This window comes from Sturnira hondurensis, unplaced genomic scaffold (genome assembly GCF_014824575.4).
Source record: "Sturnira hondurensis isolate 20B ecotype Veracruz unplaced genomic scaffold, ASM1482457v3 Scaffold0006571, whole genome shotgun sequence".
Taxonomy (NCBI): Eukaryota; Metazoa; Chordata; class Mammalia; order Chiroptera; family Phyllostomidae; genus Sturnira; species Sturnira hondurensis.
In genome coordinates, this window is record NW_028079202.1 from 2,286,963 (window position 1) to 2,300,795 (window position 13,833).

Here is a 13,833-nt window from a genome sequence, read left to right on the forward strand (position 1 = left end):
AACTAGAGCCTGTCTTTTCATATATGTAATTCCACTTAACAAATATTTCACCAATGACTGAATGGATAATATTTGCTCAATGTATAATGGATGGCTAAATAGATGAAAGAAGGAAAGAAGGCCTTCAGCTTCCTTCTCCATCCTAACAATCATTTAAGGACCAACTTAATGACACTAATTCCAGTATCCAAATTCTCCTATCAAAGAGGACAGATATATCTTCTCCACACCCAGCATAGGTTCTATATATACTTTATTTTTACTAAATAAATATCTTTAGAGGTTATCTACTATTGAGGCCTGCTGCAACAAATACTCTACAGTATGAATCTAAAAGAAAGCTTCATCTGGGAACCACTATTTTAAGTTATGAAAATAACTTACCAGTTACCTGTAACTGTAACCTTCCACTATGGTTATTACCATTATCAGACCTTGGTGAAGCAGTGGCCATGTCCCACAATTCAGGTTAAACCTATAAAAAATTCAATTTATTCATGTGTTAAACAAGAGATTGTAATTTTCAATACGATTAAAACTAGTTAAATCAATTAAGAAACCACACCTGATACAATATTTTCAACCCATTACATGCTGATATATTCAGCTATCCACCATTTGAAACTAAGACTTAGTACTATAAGCATTACAGACAAATATGGCCAATAAACCATATCTGAGTCAATGTGAACCAAGTATACCTGGTGATGTGTTGATTTATCTATTTATCACATATTATAATGTTTATGTATATGGGGGCCCCCCAAAAAACAAGAATTATTTTCTGGAGGGCAGGCCACTTGTAGTATAGGCTTCCCCTGCTAGGTGAGTATTCTAGGAACCCACCTGTATCAGTGTACCAGCTGGTGGTGTTGGGAGAGGTTACATTCGGCTTCAGTGAATTTTTTTTTTTAAGACTCAACACCTTTGCTTGTTTCATGATGGGTGATTTATAAGTGTGCCTACCCCCACCTTGCTAAATGTTTGACAGTTTTGGACCAAAACTGGCATGACCCCATATCCCACCCTCCCTATTCACCAACTCTTACCCCCAGAAACACATTTTTTGTTTCCACAATAAAAAGTCCTCAAAGGGAAACATTTTGCTGATGTGGAAAAGGTGAAAAAAAAAAAAAAAACAGCAGAAGCACTAAAAGGCATCAAAACTGATAAGTTCGAAAACTGTTTTGAGCAGTGGGCAAAATGCCTCAATAGGTGTATTGCATCAAATAAAGAGAACTTTGAAGGTGACTGAAGTTCAAATGTGTAAGAATAAACTCACAATTTTTTATAAATAAATTCCAGTTTTTTAGAGTCTCTCTTTGAATGTATTATCTGAACTACCCAAGTAGCTTGCCCCTTTACCCTTTAATATTTAGTGCGTATTTCCTAAGAATAAAAATATTCTCTTAAATAATGACACTACAATGATCAAATTCAGGAATGTAATTAGTATATTACTATTACTTAATAATATATGTCCTATTTCATTAACTGTCCTAACAAAAGCCCCTTATCATTAACTATTTTTAACTAATGATAAGCCCCTTATCATTAACTATTTTTAAATGAAGAAATCGGATCAAGTTTCTTGATGCCGTTTCTTTCTTTTTTTAAAAAAAGATTTTATTTATTTATTTTTAGAGAAAGGGGAAAGGAGAAAGAGAGGGAGAGAAACATCAATGTGTGATTGCCTCTCACATTGTGGTCCCCCTACTGGGGACCTGACCTATAACCCAGGCATGTGCCTTGACTGGGAATTGAACTGGTGACCCTTTGGTTTGCAGGCCAGCACTCAATTCACTGAGCCACACCAACCAGGCCTTCATCACTACTTTTTAAATATAGAGTCTAGTTAGGGTCTAAATGCTACATCAATTGCATGTCACCAGTAAATCTAGCACGTTATTTTTACAGATATTTTTTCAAGTTCTGTTTCATTCCTCCACCTCAACTTTGACTTTTAAAATAAAATACAAAACAAAGCTACTTTATCTTTCTTCTGCATGACAAATACTTTAAGGCTAAACTTCCATCTACCCTTAACCTACTGAAGATAAAGTGGAACATTCTAGACAAAATCAAGAAATATTAATTAATATTAATATCTGTCTTATTATTACCTGTTTGTGGTGTTTTCTCCTTAGAGTCTTCTCCAAATTTAGGGAGCCAATACTCTAAATGGTACATTATACCTTTTTCACATATTCATGGTTGCCCATATTATACATGTATGTGTGTACATGAGTACGTGTTTGGTGTGTGAAAAGACAAAAGAGACAGCTGTATTTGAGTAACTGAGTTAATTAACATGTAGTCTAGTCACAGGTTCTGGAACTTCATTCAGGCCCACTCATCCTGCAGATCAGCAAATGGGCTCCAGGATGACACCTATATGCAGGTATACCAGTTGCCTTATTCACATAAGCAAACCAAGGGAAATGGAAGCTCTGGAAAATCAGTGAGCATGAAGAAAAGCAGTGGACATTGAGGGGTTTCAATCTGTAGTAATATGATATATGCATGATCTGGCAAAAGTTGACGCTTGCTTGAGTGTGATCGGTAGAGTAATATGGGGATAATAAATAATTGCTTCAATTTGGACATTTCACCTAAAATGTCATATGGTGTGCTTGAGTATGACATTGTTACGCTATAAAATGACATGCTAATGATTTTATAATAAAAGATTTTGTAATAAAAAAGGGGTATTACTTGTGCCAGATCTTGCAGTATTTTGAAAGGTCTTCCTACAGATCCTGGATAAATAAAAATCAATGTACTTTCCAAACAGTTATGTTCTCAACAAATTATTAAGGCTACTCTTACCCATATGATAGTAGCCAAAAGAAAAAAAACTTTTAAAAAATGAGTTGATATATCAGAGGAAATAGGGAGCAATAAGCAAAAAAAAAAAATTTGATTTGAGCATTGTCCTGGATGTGCATGCTGGTAGTAGCACTGGGATCAGGAGACAGAGCACTAGGCCTGATGCAGAGTGAGGGCGCAGGTCATCAGGAACTCTACCACATAGCAGAAGCATAGACTCATGCTCAGAAAAGCACCCCAGAGGAGAGGGAAGATGACGACGGAGTAGGTAGGAGTGGATTCCATTTCCCTGTACACATGGGAGAGAATTCTGGCGATCTATGAAAGAACAGCGCAAACAGCCAACAGTTCCCCAGTATACATGAAAATAAGAGACCAGAAATTGTAACGGACAGGAAAAAAACAGACGGTAAGGAGACAGCTGCAGGTCAGTTGGGTCTCAGAGCAAAGACAAGAGCAGTAGTGGCCGCCCAGTGCCCAGCGGACTCGGCCAGCATCCAGTGCCCAGTGCCTGATGTGTCTGGCAGTGACTCCTCAGAAGCCCCGGCGCCCAGCGGGTCTACGGCAGACTCTTTGTGAGTCTTGGGACTGCCGCAGGGTCCTTGGGAGAGAGCTGGGTAATCAGCTCTAAGTCTAGAGCTAAGTCTAGTCCTCCCTCCCAGTCTAAGTAAGGCTGGGCAACACTCGGGAGAGACCTTTGTGCTTGAATTTACAGAGGGTAATAAGAACAAAGGGCTGTATTCAACCTTGGACTCTTTGGTCACAAGCCCGGGAGAATTGAGAGGCACATTGTTGGGCTCTAACTCCGATAGTCACTGGTCTGGCTGGGGGATTAGGATGTGCTAAGAGGCAGGCTTTCTTGAGAAATTTTTTGGAAAGTAAACTGAAGGATTCTCCTGCGACAGCCACTTGGCCTGCTCCCCACCCAGCCTGGCAGTGATCCAGAGGCTGGGTGGTAGCCCTTGAGCTCCCCCACAGAACTGGGAAGGACCGTACCAGATCCCATGGGCCCTGGACAGCCTGGCTGATGCACCAGAACCCATCCCACAGCTAGACCCTGGAAAAAATACCTGAAAAGAACCTAGACACCCTTTGTGGGGCACTGGGGAGACAAGCCAGGTTACCTCTTGGGAAAAGCGCTCAAAGAAAAACCACAGGAATCACCCCTCCCCACTGCAGCTAGTAAAAATGGTTTGGCCAGTTTGAAACCAAGTAGAAATGTGGGTTTTTTTTAAAGCAATCTTGTACCTTTCAAATTTTATTATTATTTTACCTTTTAATACTTTTTTCCTCTTTCCTGGTTTATTCCTTCTTTCTTTCTTTCCAAATTTATTGTTTTTCCCTCCCTTCTTTTGCCTTTTTTCCTGGTTGTTGTTTTTTCTTTTACCCACAACTGACATAAACAACTTGGAATTACAAAAAGACTAGAGTTGGACCCAAAGAGGGGGCACCCCAACAGTAGAGACTGAGAGGCAAATTACACTTTGCTATAGCAGAGAAGCCACAAGTTGCTGCATATTTCTATTATTATTATTTTTCATTATTCTCACTTCTTTTATATTTTAATAGTATCTTTGTATTCCTCCTCTTTCTGTATAGGCTTCTTTGCCTTGGCTGGTTATATTGTATCATTTGACAGGTTTCCCCTGTACTCTCCTCCACAGTGTATTGCTAATTTTCTATACTTCACTGTACTTGTTTTCATTTAGCACGCTACCCAAAGTTCTATATCCCCTATTCATGTTATATTGATCACAAAGAGTCTGTCATATGATTGTTGCTCGAACAGTATTGTAAATAATAGCTGTTCTATACAACTGTAAATACTTCACAACACGTCTCCCAGATCTTAGCCCACTTTACACTTTCCTGAATTCTATTACTGTAGTGATTAACTCTATTTGCTAACACATTACACCTATTTATTGTCCTTTACTCTAAACTTACCACAGAATCTGACCTCCTGTGGAAGGAATCAAAAGCAGGATCAATGAAGCAGAAGATCAGATCAGTGAGTTGGAGGACAAAGTAGACAAAAACTCACAGAAAGAGCAAGGAAAGAAAAACAGGCTCAGAAAGAGTGAAGAAGGATTAAGAGAAATGCAAGACAATATGAAAGGTAATAATATCCCAATAATAAAGATACCAAAAAGAGAAGAAGAACAAGGGATAGAACACCTATTGGAAAAAGTAACAAATCCAGGAAACACAGAGACTTCCAATCAAGAGGAACCCAAAGAGGCCCACTTCAAGACACATCATCATTAAAATGGCAAACTTCCAAGATAGAGAGAGAATCTTAAAGGGAGCAAAGGAGAAAAAGGAGATAACATACAGGGGAGCCCCAATAAGATTACCAACTGACTTCTCAATGGAAACACTCTAAGCGAGAAGAGAATGGCAAGAAATATTAAAACTGATGAGAACCAGAGGCCTGCAACCATGGCTACTTTACCCAGCAAGGGTCGAAATCAAGATAGAAGGCCAAATAAAGAACTTCCAAGACAAAAGAAATCTAAAAGAATATGCCTCCACCAAACCAGCTCTGCAAGAGATGCTAAAATGACTGCTTTAAGGAAGGAAAAGAAAGAGACAGAGAGGAACACAGGTACAAAAACGGCAATGAATAAGTACCTATCAATAATAACATTAAATGTAAATAGATCAAATGCTCCAATCAAAAGACACAGAAGAATAGATTAAAAAAAAAAAAACATGACCCACACATACACTGCTTACAGGAGACCCACCTCAGGACAAAAGACCTACACAGTCTAAAAGTGAAGGGCTGGAAACAAATATTCCAAGCAAACAGATAAGAAAAAAAAGCTGGAGTAGCAATACTCATAACAGACAAAATAGACTTCAAAAAAAGGACGATAAAGAGAGACCCAGGAGGTCACCTCGTAATACTCAAGGGAAGAATCCACCAAGAAGATATTAACATCATAAATACATATGCACCCAACATAGGAGCATGCAAATATATAAAGAAAATCTTAGAGGTCTTCAAGAAAGATATTGACAGCAACACAATTATACTAGGGGATTTTAACACGCCACTGTCAAAAATGGAGAGACCTTTCAAACAAACTGTCAACAAAGATATTGTGGCACTGAACAAAACCCTGCATGAAATGGACTTAACTGATATATAGAGAGCCCTTCATCCCAAGGAAGATTAAATATGCATTCTTTTCAAATGCACATGGAACATTTTTAAAGATAGACCACATGATAGGACAAAAAATGAACCCCCTAAAATTCAAGAAAATTGAAATCACACCAAGCATTTTCTCTGACCACGAGAAACTGAAACTGGAAACCAAGCCCAAAGGAAAAGACCCTAAACAATCAAAATCAAGGATATTGAATGGCATGCGATTAAACAAGGAATGGGTCAAAAACGAAATTAGGGAAGAAATCAAAAAGTTTCTGAAAACAAATAAAACTGAACTCATAAAAACCCAAAACTTATGAGACACAGTGAAAGCAGTCCTGAGAGGGAAGTTCATAGCAATACAGGTTTACCTAAAGAAAACAGAAACATTTCAAACAAGCAACCTAACCCTACAACTACAAGAACTTGAGGAACAACAAAAGCAGCCCAGAGCAAGTAGAAGGAAGGAAATAACCAAGATCACAGCAGAACTAAAGGACATAGAGACTAAAAGCACAATTCTAAGGATCATTGAACCCAGGAGCTGGTTTTATGAAAAGATAAACAAAATAGACAAGCCTTTAAGTAGGCACATTAAGAAAAGAAGAGAGAGGACAAATATAAACACAATAAGAATTGAAAGAGGAGAAATTACAACTGATAACACAGAAACAGAAGGGATTGTAAGAAATTACTATGAAGAACTATATGCCGAGAAATTTGAAAACCTAGGCGAAATGGACAAATTTCTAGAAAAATATAATCTTCCAAAACTCAATGAAGAAGCAGAAAGCCTGACCGGACTAGTAACAGCAGATGAACTTAAAGCAGTAATCAAAAACCTCTTGTCACACAAAAGCCCTGGACAGGATGGTTTCACAGGAGAATTCTCCACAGCATTTAAGGAAGAGCTAACCCCTATTCTTCACAAACTATTCCAAAAAATCCAAAATGATGGGAAACTCCCAAACTCTTTTAATGAAGCCAGCATCATCCTAATTCCAAAACCAGATAAAGACACAACAAAGAAAGAAAAATCCAAGCCAATATTACTGATGAACATACATGCTAAAATCCTCAACAAAATATTGGTTAATCACATCCAACAATACATTAAAAACATCATACATCATGACCAAGTGGGATTCATCCCAGGGATGCAAGGATGGTTCAATATTCGCAAATCAGTAAATATATCACATAAACAAAAGCAAAGAGAAAAACCACATGATCATATCAATAGATGCAGAAAAAGCTTTTGATAAGGTACAACACCCATTTATGATTAAAAAATAATCCAGCAAAGTTGAGAACAGAGGGAGCATTCCTCTATATAATAAAGGTCATATATGAGAGACCTTCAGCCAACTTCATACTCAATGGGCAACACCTAAAATCTTTTCCACTAATATCAGGAACAAGACAAGACTCTGCACTTTCAGCACTTATATCCAGTATAGTTTTGGAAGTTTTAGCTACAGCAATCAGACAAGAAAAGGAAATAAAAGGGATCCCAATCGGAAAAGAGGAAACAAAACTGTCATTGTTTGCAGATGACATGACAGTGTACATGAAAAATCCTATACACTCTTACCAAAAACTGCTTGACCTAATAAATGAATTTGGCAAAACACTGGGATACAAAGTCAATATCTAAAAATCAAAGGCATTTTTGTATACCAACAATGAAACAGCAGAAGCAGAAATCAAGAAAAACTCCCATTCGATGTACCAAAAATATAAATAAAATATCTGAGAATAAACCTAATGGAGGATGTAAAAGACTTGTCTACAGAAAACTACACAACACTGAAGAAGGAAATCAAGGAAGACACAAACAAATGGAAACATATACCGTGTTCATGGATTGGAAGAATTAACATCATCAAAATGTCCATACTACCCAAAGCAATTTACAGATTCAATGCAATACCTATTAAAGTACCAATGGCATATTTCACAGACATAGAACAAACACTTCAAAAATTTATATGGAACCATAAAAGACCCCGAATAGCAGCTGCAATGTTAAGAAAGAAGAACAAAGTAGGAGGGATCACAATACCTGATATCAAACTGTATTACAAGGCCACTGTAATCAAAACAGCCTGGTACTGGCATAAAAACAGGCACATAGACCAATGGAACAGAATAGAGAACCCAGAAATAAACCCAACTCTCTACAGTCAATTAATATTCGACAAAGGGGGCAGTAACATAAAATGGGGTAAAGATAGCCTCTTCAACAAATGGTGTTGGGAGAACTGGACAGCTACATGCAAAAAAATGAAACTCTAGCACCAACTTACATCATACACCAAAATAAATTCAAGGTGGATAAAAGACTTAAATATAAGCTGTGACACCATTAAAGTCCTAGAGGAGAACATTGGCAGGAAAATATCAGATATTTCACGCAGCAACATTTTTACTGATATGTCCCCTAGAGCAAGGAATATAAAGGAAAGAATAAACAAATGGGATCTCATCAAAATAAAAAGCTTCTGCGCAGCTAAAGAAAACAGCATTAAAATAAAAAGAAAACCAACTGTATGGCAAAACATATTTCCCAATGATACCTCAAAGGTTTAATCTCCAAAATATACAAAGAACTCACATAATTTTACTCTAAGAAGACAACTAACCCAATTAAAAAATGGGCAAAGGGCTTGAACAGACACTTCTCCAAGGAGGACATACAGAGGATCCAGAGACACATGAAGAGATGCTCCATATTTCTTGCTATCAGAGAGATGCAAATTAAAACCACAATGAGATACCACCTTACACCAGTGAGAATGGCCATCATAAGCAAAGCAACAAACAACAAATGCTGGAGAGGTTGTGGGGAAAAGGGGGCCCTAGTTCACTCTGGGTGGGATTGCAGACTGGTACAACCATTATGAAAAACAGTATGGAATTTTCTCAGAAAACTAAAAATGGACCTGCCTTTTAACCCAGCAATTCCACTGGTGGGATTATATCCTAAGAACCCTAAAACACCACTCCAAAAGAACTTATGCACCCCAATGTTTACAGCAGCACAATTTACAATAGCCAAGTGTAAAAGGAACCTAGGTGCCCATCAGTAAATGGTACCCATCAAAAACTATGGTACATTTACACAATGGAATTCTATGCAGCAGTAAGAAAGAAGGAGCTCCTACCCTTTGCAACAGCATGGATGGAACTGGAAAGCATTATGCTGAGTGAAATGAACTAGGCAATGAAAGACAAATACCATATGATCTCACCTTTAACAGGAAGCTAAACAACAAAACAAACAATCAAAAAAAATATAACCAAAGACACTGAAATACAGAACAGGCTGACAGGGACCAGAGAGGAGAGGGGAGAGAATTTCAGGGGAAAACGGGAGGGATTTACAGGAACTAAAGTAAAGGACACAGGGACCAAAACTAAGGGGGTTGGAAATGGGAGGGAAGTGGGGAGCAATGGTGAGGTGGACAGAATGGGAGTAAAAGACAGAAAACTGTATTTCAACAATAATTAAGTTTTAAAAATGCTTTAAAAAATCCAAACAAAATAAATAAACAAATAAATAAATAAATAAATACTACACAGCCATAAGAAACAAGATGAATCTCAAAGTGCTGGTAAAAAAAAAAGGAAAAGTACCCCAATTTAAGCTCCTGGGATTATCCAAGATGAAGAGGAATCAATTAAGGGGTCTCCAAATCCTGGCCACAGAATGGTACTGGTTCTTGGTCTTCTAGAAATTGAGCTGCACAGCAGGAGATGAGTGGCAGGTGAGCCTACAAAGCCTGGCTCACATTACCACCTGAGCTCCACCTCCTTCCCCCATCACCTGACCCAAAATTGTCTTCAATGAAACTGGTCCCTGGTGCCAAAAAAGTTGGGTATCGCTGATATAAAAGATGAAACTTAAAGGAAGCAAGCCACCAAGAGTGAGTCAGCAGAAATAAAAAAGTAAGTTTCCAACCGTACAACGTCTTTAAATACTATGATTACCCAATATAAACTTTTAAAAGTTAGTTTAAGCAATAAAAGATAAAACATGTCAAGCAAAAAGAGACTATGAAAATGGCATTGCATTATTTGGAAAAGAATACAGAATTTACTCTTTATTTTAGAATAGTTTAAAATTTACAGAAAAATTATGAAGACAGTAGCCTCCTTGTAGCCTCTACACCTAAGTTTCCCGGATTATTACAACCTAGAGTGGTGTGCTGTATTTGTCTTAATTAATGAACCAATATCAAAACATGAGTTACTAAAGTCCACCATCATGTATTCAGATTAGTCAAAACTTAAAGAGAAAATCAGTGAACTTTAATATAAATCTGAAAAAGTATTTAAAAGGAGGGCTGAAATAAATAGAAAATGCCAAAGAGGCTAAAGACATGAAGAATAAAATGAGATATGACATATATTGTCTACTCATAGTCCCAGAAAATTAAGAAAGAGGAGGTCAAACTAAGAAAGAAAATGAATTAACTTTCTGGAAACAATGATGGACATTTATCCACAATTCTAAGAAACACAACATATATAAAAGAGGCTGGAGAAAAGAAATTCACACCTGGGACACACAGCACTGAAACTCCAGGATATCAAAGCTGAGACCATGTTAAAAGCAGCCAGAAGAAGGGAATAAAATGACAGCAGAGTCTCAACAGGGTCAGTGGAAACACAGAAGGTAGGACAAGCACCTACGAAGGACTAAGGCAAAATGGTTCTACCACCAAACTCTGGGGAACACAGAAGGCATTAAGATATTGCCAGATAAGCCAAAAGCAAAGACTTTTACTTAGTGACAATCTAAGAGATGTTTCATGAAAGAGTAGAATCCACACATCCATATCCTTTCCACAGGAAGATGATCTGAGAGGCAAGGAAAGACTATTAGCATACAAGTAAATCTAAATAAACATTGTCTGGAGAGTGGGAAGATGGCGGCGGAGTAGGAGAAAGGATTTCGCTTCCCTTCATGCGCCAGAGAAAAACCAGGCTGCTCTGCAGAGGAGCACGGCAAACACCCAACAGGGACCCAGCATATGGGATGGCAGGACTCCAGAGAGTATAGCGGACACTGAATGACCAGAGGTTGAGGAGAGGAGATGGACCTCAGATCAGCAAGGTACGAGGGAACAGCACAGAGGCTGCGGACCCTTCGCCGGGCAGCTCCAGGGCCCTGGCAGGGCCGCCCTGATCTCTGAGAGCCGAGGGAGGGCAACAACGACAACCCTATGAGAGAACTAGTCACCGGCATCCTCTCTAACCAGCAGGGTGCAGACTGGAAACCAGGAGAGATCGGTTTGCATGTAGTGGCAGAGAGAGGAGTGGGCATTGGGAAGCAAACCGGAGAACTCTGATAACCTGTGGAGTCAGGCTGTGTTGGCCAGTTTGGGGAACTGAGTGGCCCCGGCATTCCCAGTAGCCTGAGCCAGCGCTCCCACAGTCTCGGGGAGCTTTGGGATACTGTCAGTGCCCCTGGAAGAGCACCAGTCACCAGCTCCCTCCCTACCCAGCCGGGCACAGGCTGAGAAGCACCGGGAGGCAGGCTGTAGTTGCCAGCTTGGAGGTCTGGGAGTCCCGTGCATTCCCGGTGGCGTGCATTCCCAGAGGTGCACATTCCCGATACCGGGGGACTCCAGCTGGGGACTCCAGCCGACGCTCACACAGCATCAGGGCACTGTGGGCGACTGACAGGGCCCCTGGGGAAGCTCCAATCGCCAGATCCATCCCTACCCAGCTGGGTGCAGACTGAGAAGCATCCAGAGTCCAGTGTGGTCACCAGCTGGGAAGTCTGGGAATCCAGTGCATTCCCTGTAGCATGCATTCATGGTGGCACGCATTCCAGGTGGTGCCCATTCCCAATGCTGGGGGACTCCAGCCAGGGACTCAAGCGGGCGCTCACACAGCCTCCGGGCGCTGCGCGCGACTGACAGGGCCCCTGGGGAAGCGCCATCGCCAAATCCATCCCTACCCAGCTGGGCTCAGACTGAAAAGCACCAGGAGTCAGGCTGTGGTTGCCAGCTTGGAAGAATTGTGAGTTGCCCGGTGTGTGCACCCACAGCACTGGGAAAGCTCCAAGCCCAAGCCTGCGAGACCAGGAAAGCCTGGCTGGGAGTGCTTGCCCTCATGCCAGGCCAGAGCTGGGAAGCCTGGGGTAAAACCTGATCTCAGCAGGGCACGGGAAAGCGGCGACATTCTGGATCTTGGGAGGGCACTGGCGAGACCAGCTAAGTTCACTGAGAGGAGAGAAAGGCCACACTAATAGCCTTCAGGCTGCTGCAGCTAGGGAGACCAGAAGAAAAGGTTTGATCAGCTGAAAGCCAACAAGAGAAGTAGGTGGAAGTGGAGAACACCAAAATACCTGCAGGAGACTGCACCACTGAATCTCACAGGCATCCTACCACAGAAGTTCACACCATAAACCCAGGAACCCAGAACAGATCACTTTAAGAAGCTGAAGCAAACAAGAAGAGCAACACAAACAATGGGAAGACAAAGAAACAATCCCCAAATGAAATAAAAGGAGGAAGTCTCAGAAAGAACGTTAGATGAAATAGAGGCAAGTCAACTATCAGATACTGAATTCAAAGCACTGGTTATCAGGAAATTCAAAGAGCTTACAACGAGCTACCAGAAACTACAGGGGAGCTACAGTGAGCTCTCTGCAAACTACACCAATATGAAAAAGGAAATGGAAACCCTTAGTAAAGGCCAAGAGGAAATGAAGAATACAATTTCTGAACTGAAGAACACAGTAGAAGGTATGAAGAATAGAATCGATATGGCGGAAGATCGCATAAGTAAGACAGAAGACAGGATAGAAAGAATCTCTCAGACAGACGAAAAAATGGAAAAGAGAATCAGAAAAAATGTGGAGAATTTAAGAGAAATGCAAGACAACATGAAACGTAATAATATCCGAATAATAGGAATACCAGAAGGAGAGGAAGAAGAACAAAGGATAGACAACCTCCTTGAAAGAGTAATAACGGAAAATTTTGCTAAGTTGACGAGAGAGAAAGTCACACGAATTCAGGAATCACAGAGAGTCCCAATCAGGTGGAACCCAAAGAGACCTACTGAAAGACACATCATCATTAAAATGGCAAACCTCCAAGACAAAGAGAAAATCCTAAAGGCAGCAAGGGAGAAAAAGGAAATAACATACAAGGGGGTCCCAATAAGGTTGGCTACTGACTTCTCAATGGAAACATTCCAAGCAAGAAGAGAATGGCAGGAAATATTCCAAGTAATGAGAAACAGAGGCCTACAACCAAGGCTATTGTACCCAGCAAGGCTCTCAATCAAGATAGAAGGCCAAATAAAGAGCTTCCAAGACAAAAGAACTCTAAAACAATACGCCTCCACCAAACCAGCTCTACAAGAATTACTAAAAGGACTGCTTTAGGAAAGGAAGGAAAAGAAAGAGATAGAGAGGAACACAGGTACACAAAGGGCAATGAATAAGTACCTTTCAATAATAACCTTAAATGTAAATGGATTAAATCCACCAATTAAAAGACATAGAATAGCTGAATGGATAAGAAAGTACGACCCACACATATGCTGCCTACAAGAGACCCACCTCAGGTCAAAGGACCACCACAGACTAAAAGTGAAAGGATGGAACCAAATTTTCCAAGAAAATGGACAAGAAAAAAAAGCCGGGGTAGCGATTCTCATATCAGACAAAATAGACTTCAAAAGAAGGGCCATAAAGAGAGACGCAGAAAGTCACTTCATAATTCTCAAAGGGAGAATCCACCAAGAAGACATTAACATCGTAAATATATATGCACCCAACATAGGAGCACCCACATATATAAAGAAAATTCTGGAGGACC

General features: G+C 40.0%; 1 protein-coding gene across 8 annotated transcripts in view; it reads right to left on the minus strand.

Moving 5' to 3' along the window:
- The window catches only part of WWP1 (WW domain containing E3 ubiquitin protein ligase 1), a 142,349-nt gene that overhangs the window by 89,585 nt on the left and 38,931 nt on the right, over nt 1–13,833 (minus strand). For all 8 annotated transcript variants that reach the window (XM_037050197.1, XM_037050194.1, XM_037050193.1 and 5 more), the window contains one exon: nt 385–475. In XM_037050197.1, coding sequence (XP_036906092.1) covers nt 385–454 — 70 coding nt within the window. In that variant the 5' untranslated portion in view covers nt 455–475. The remainder of the gene's footprint in view (nt 1–384; nt 476–13,833) is intronic.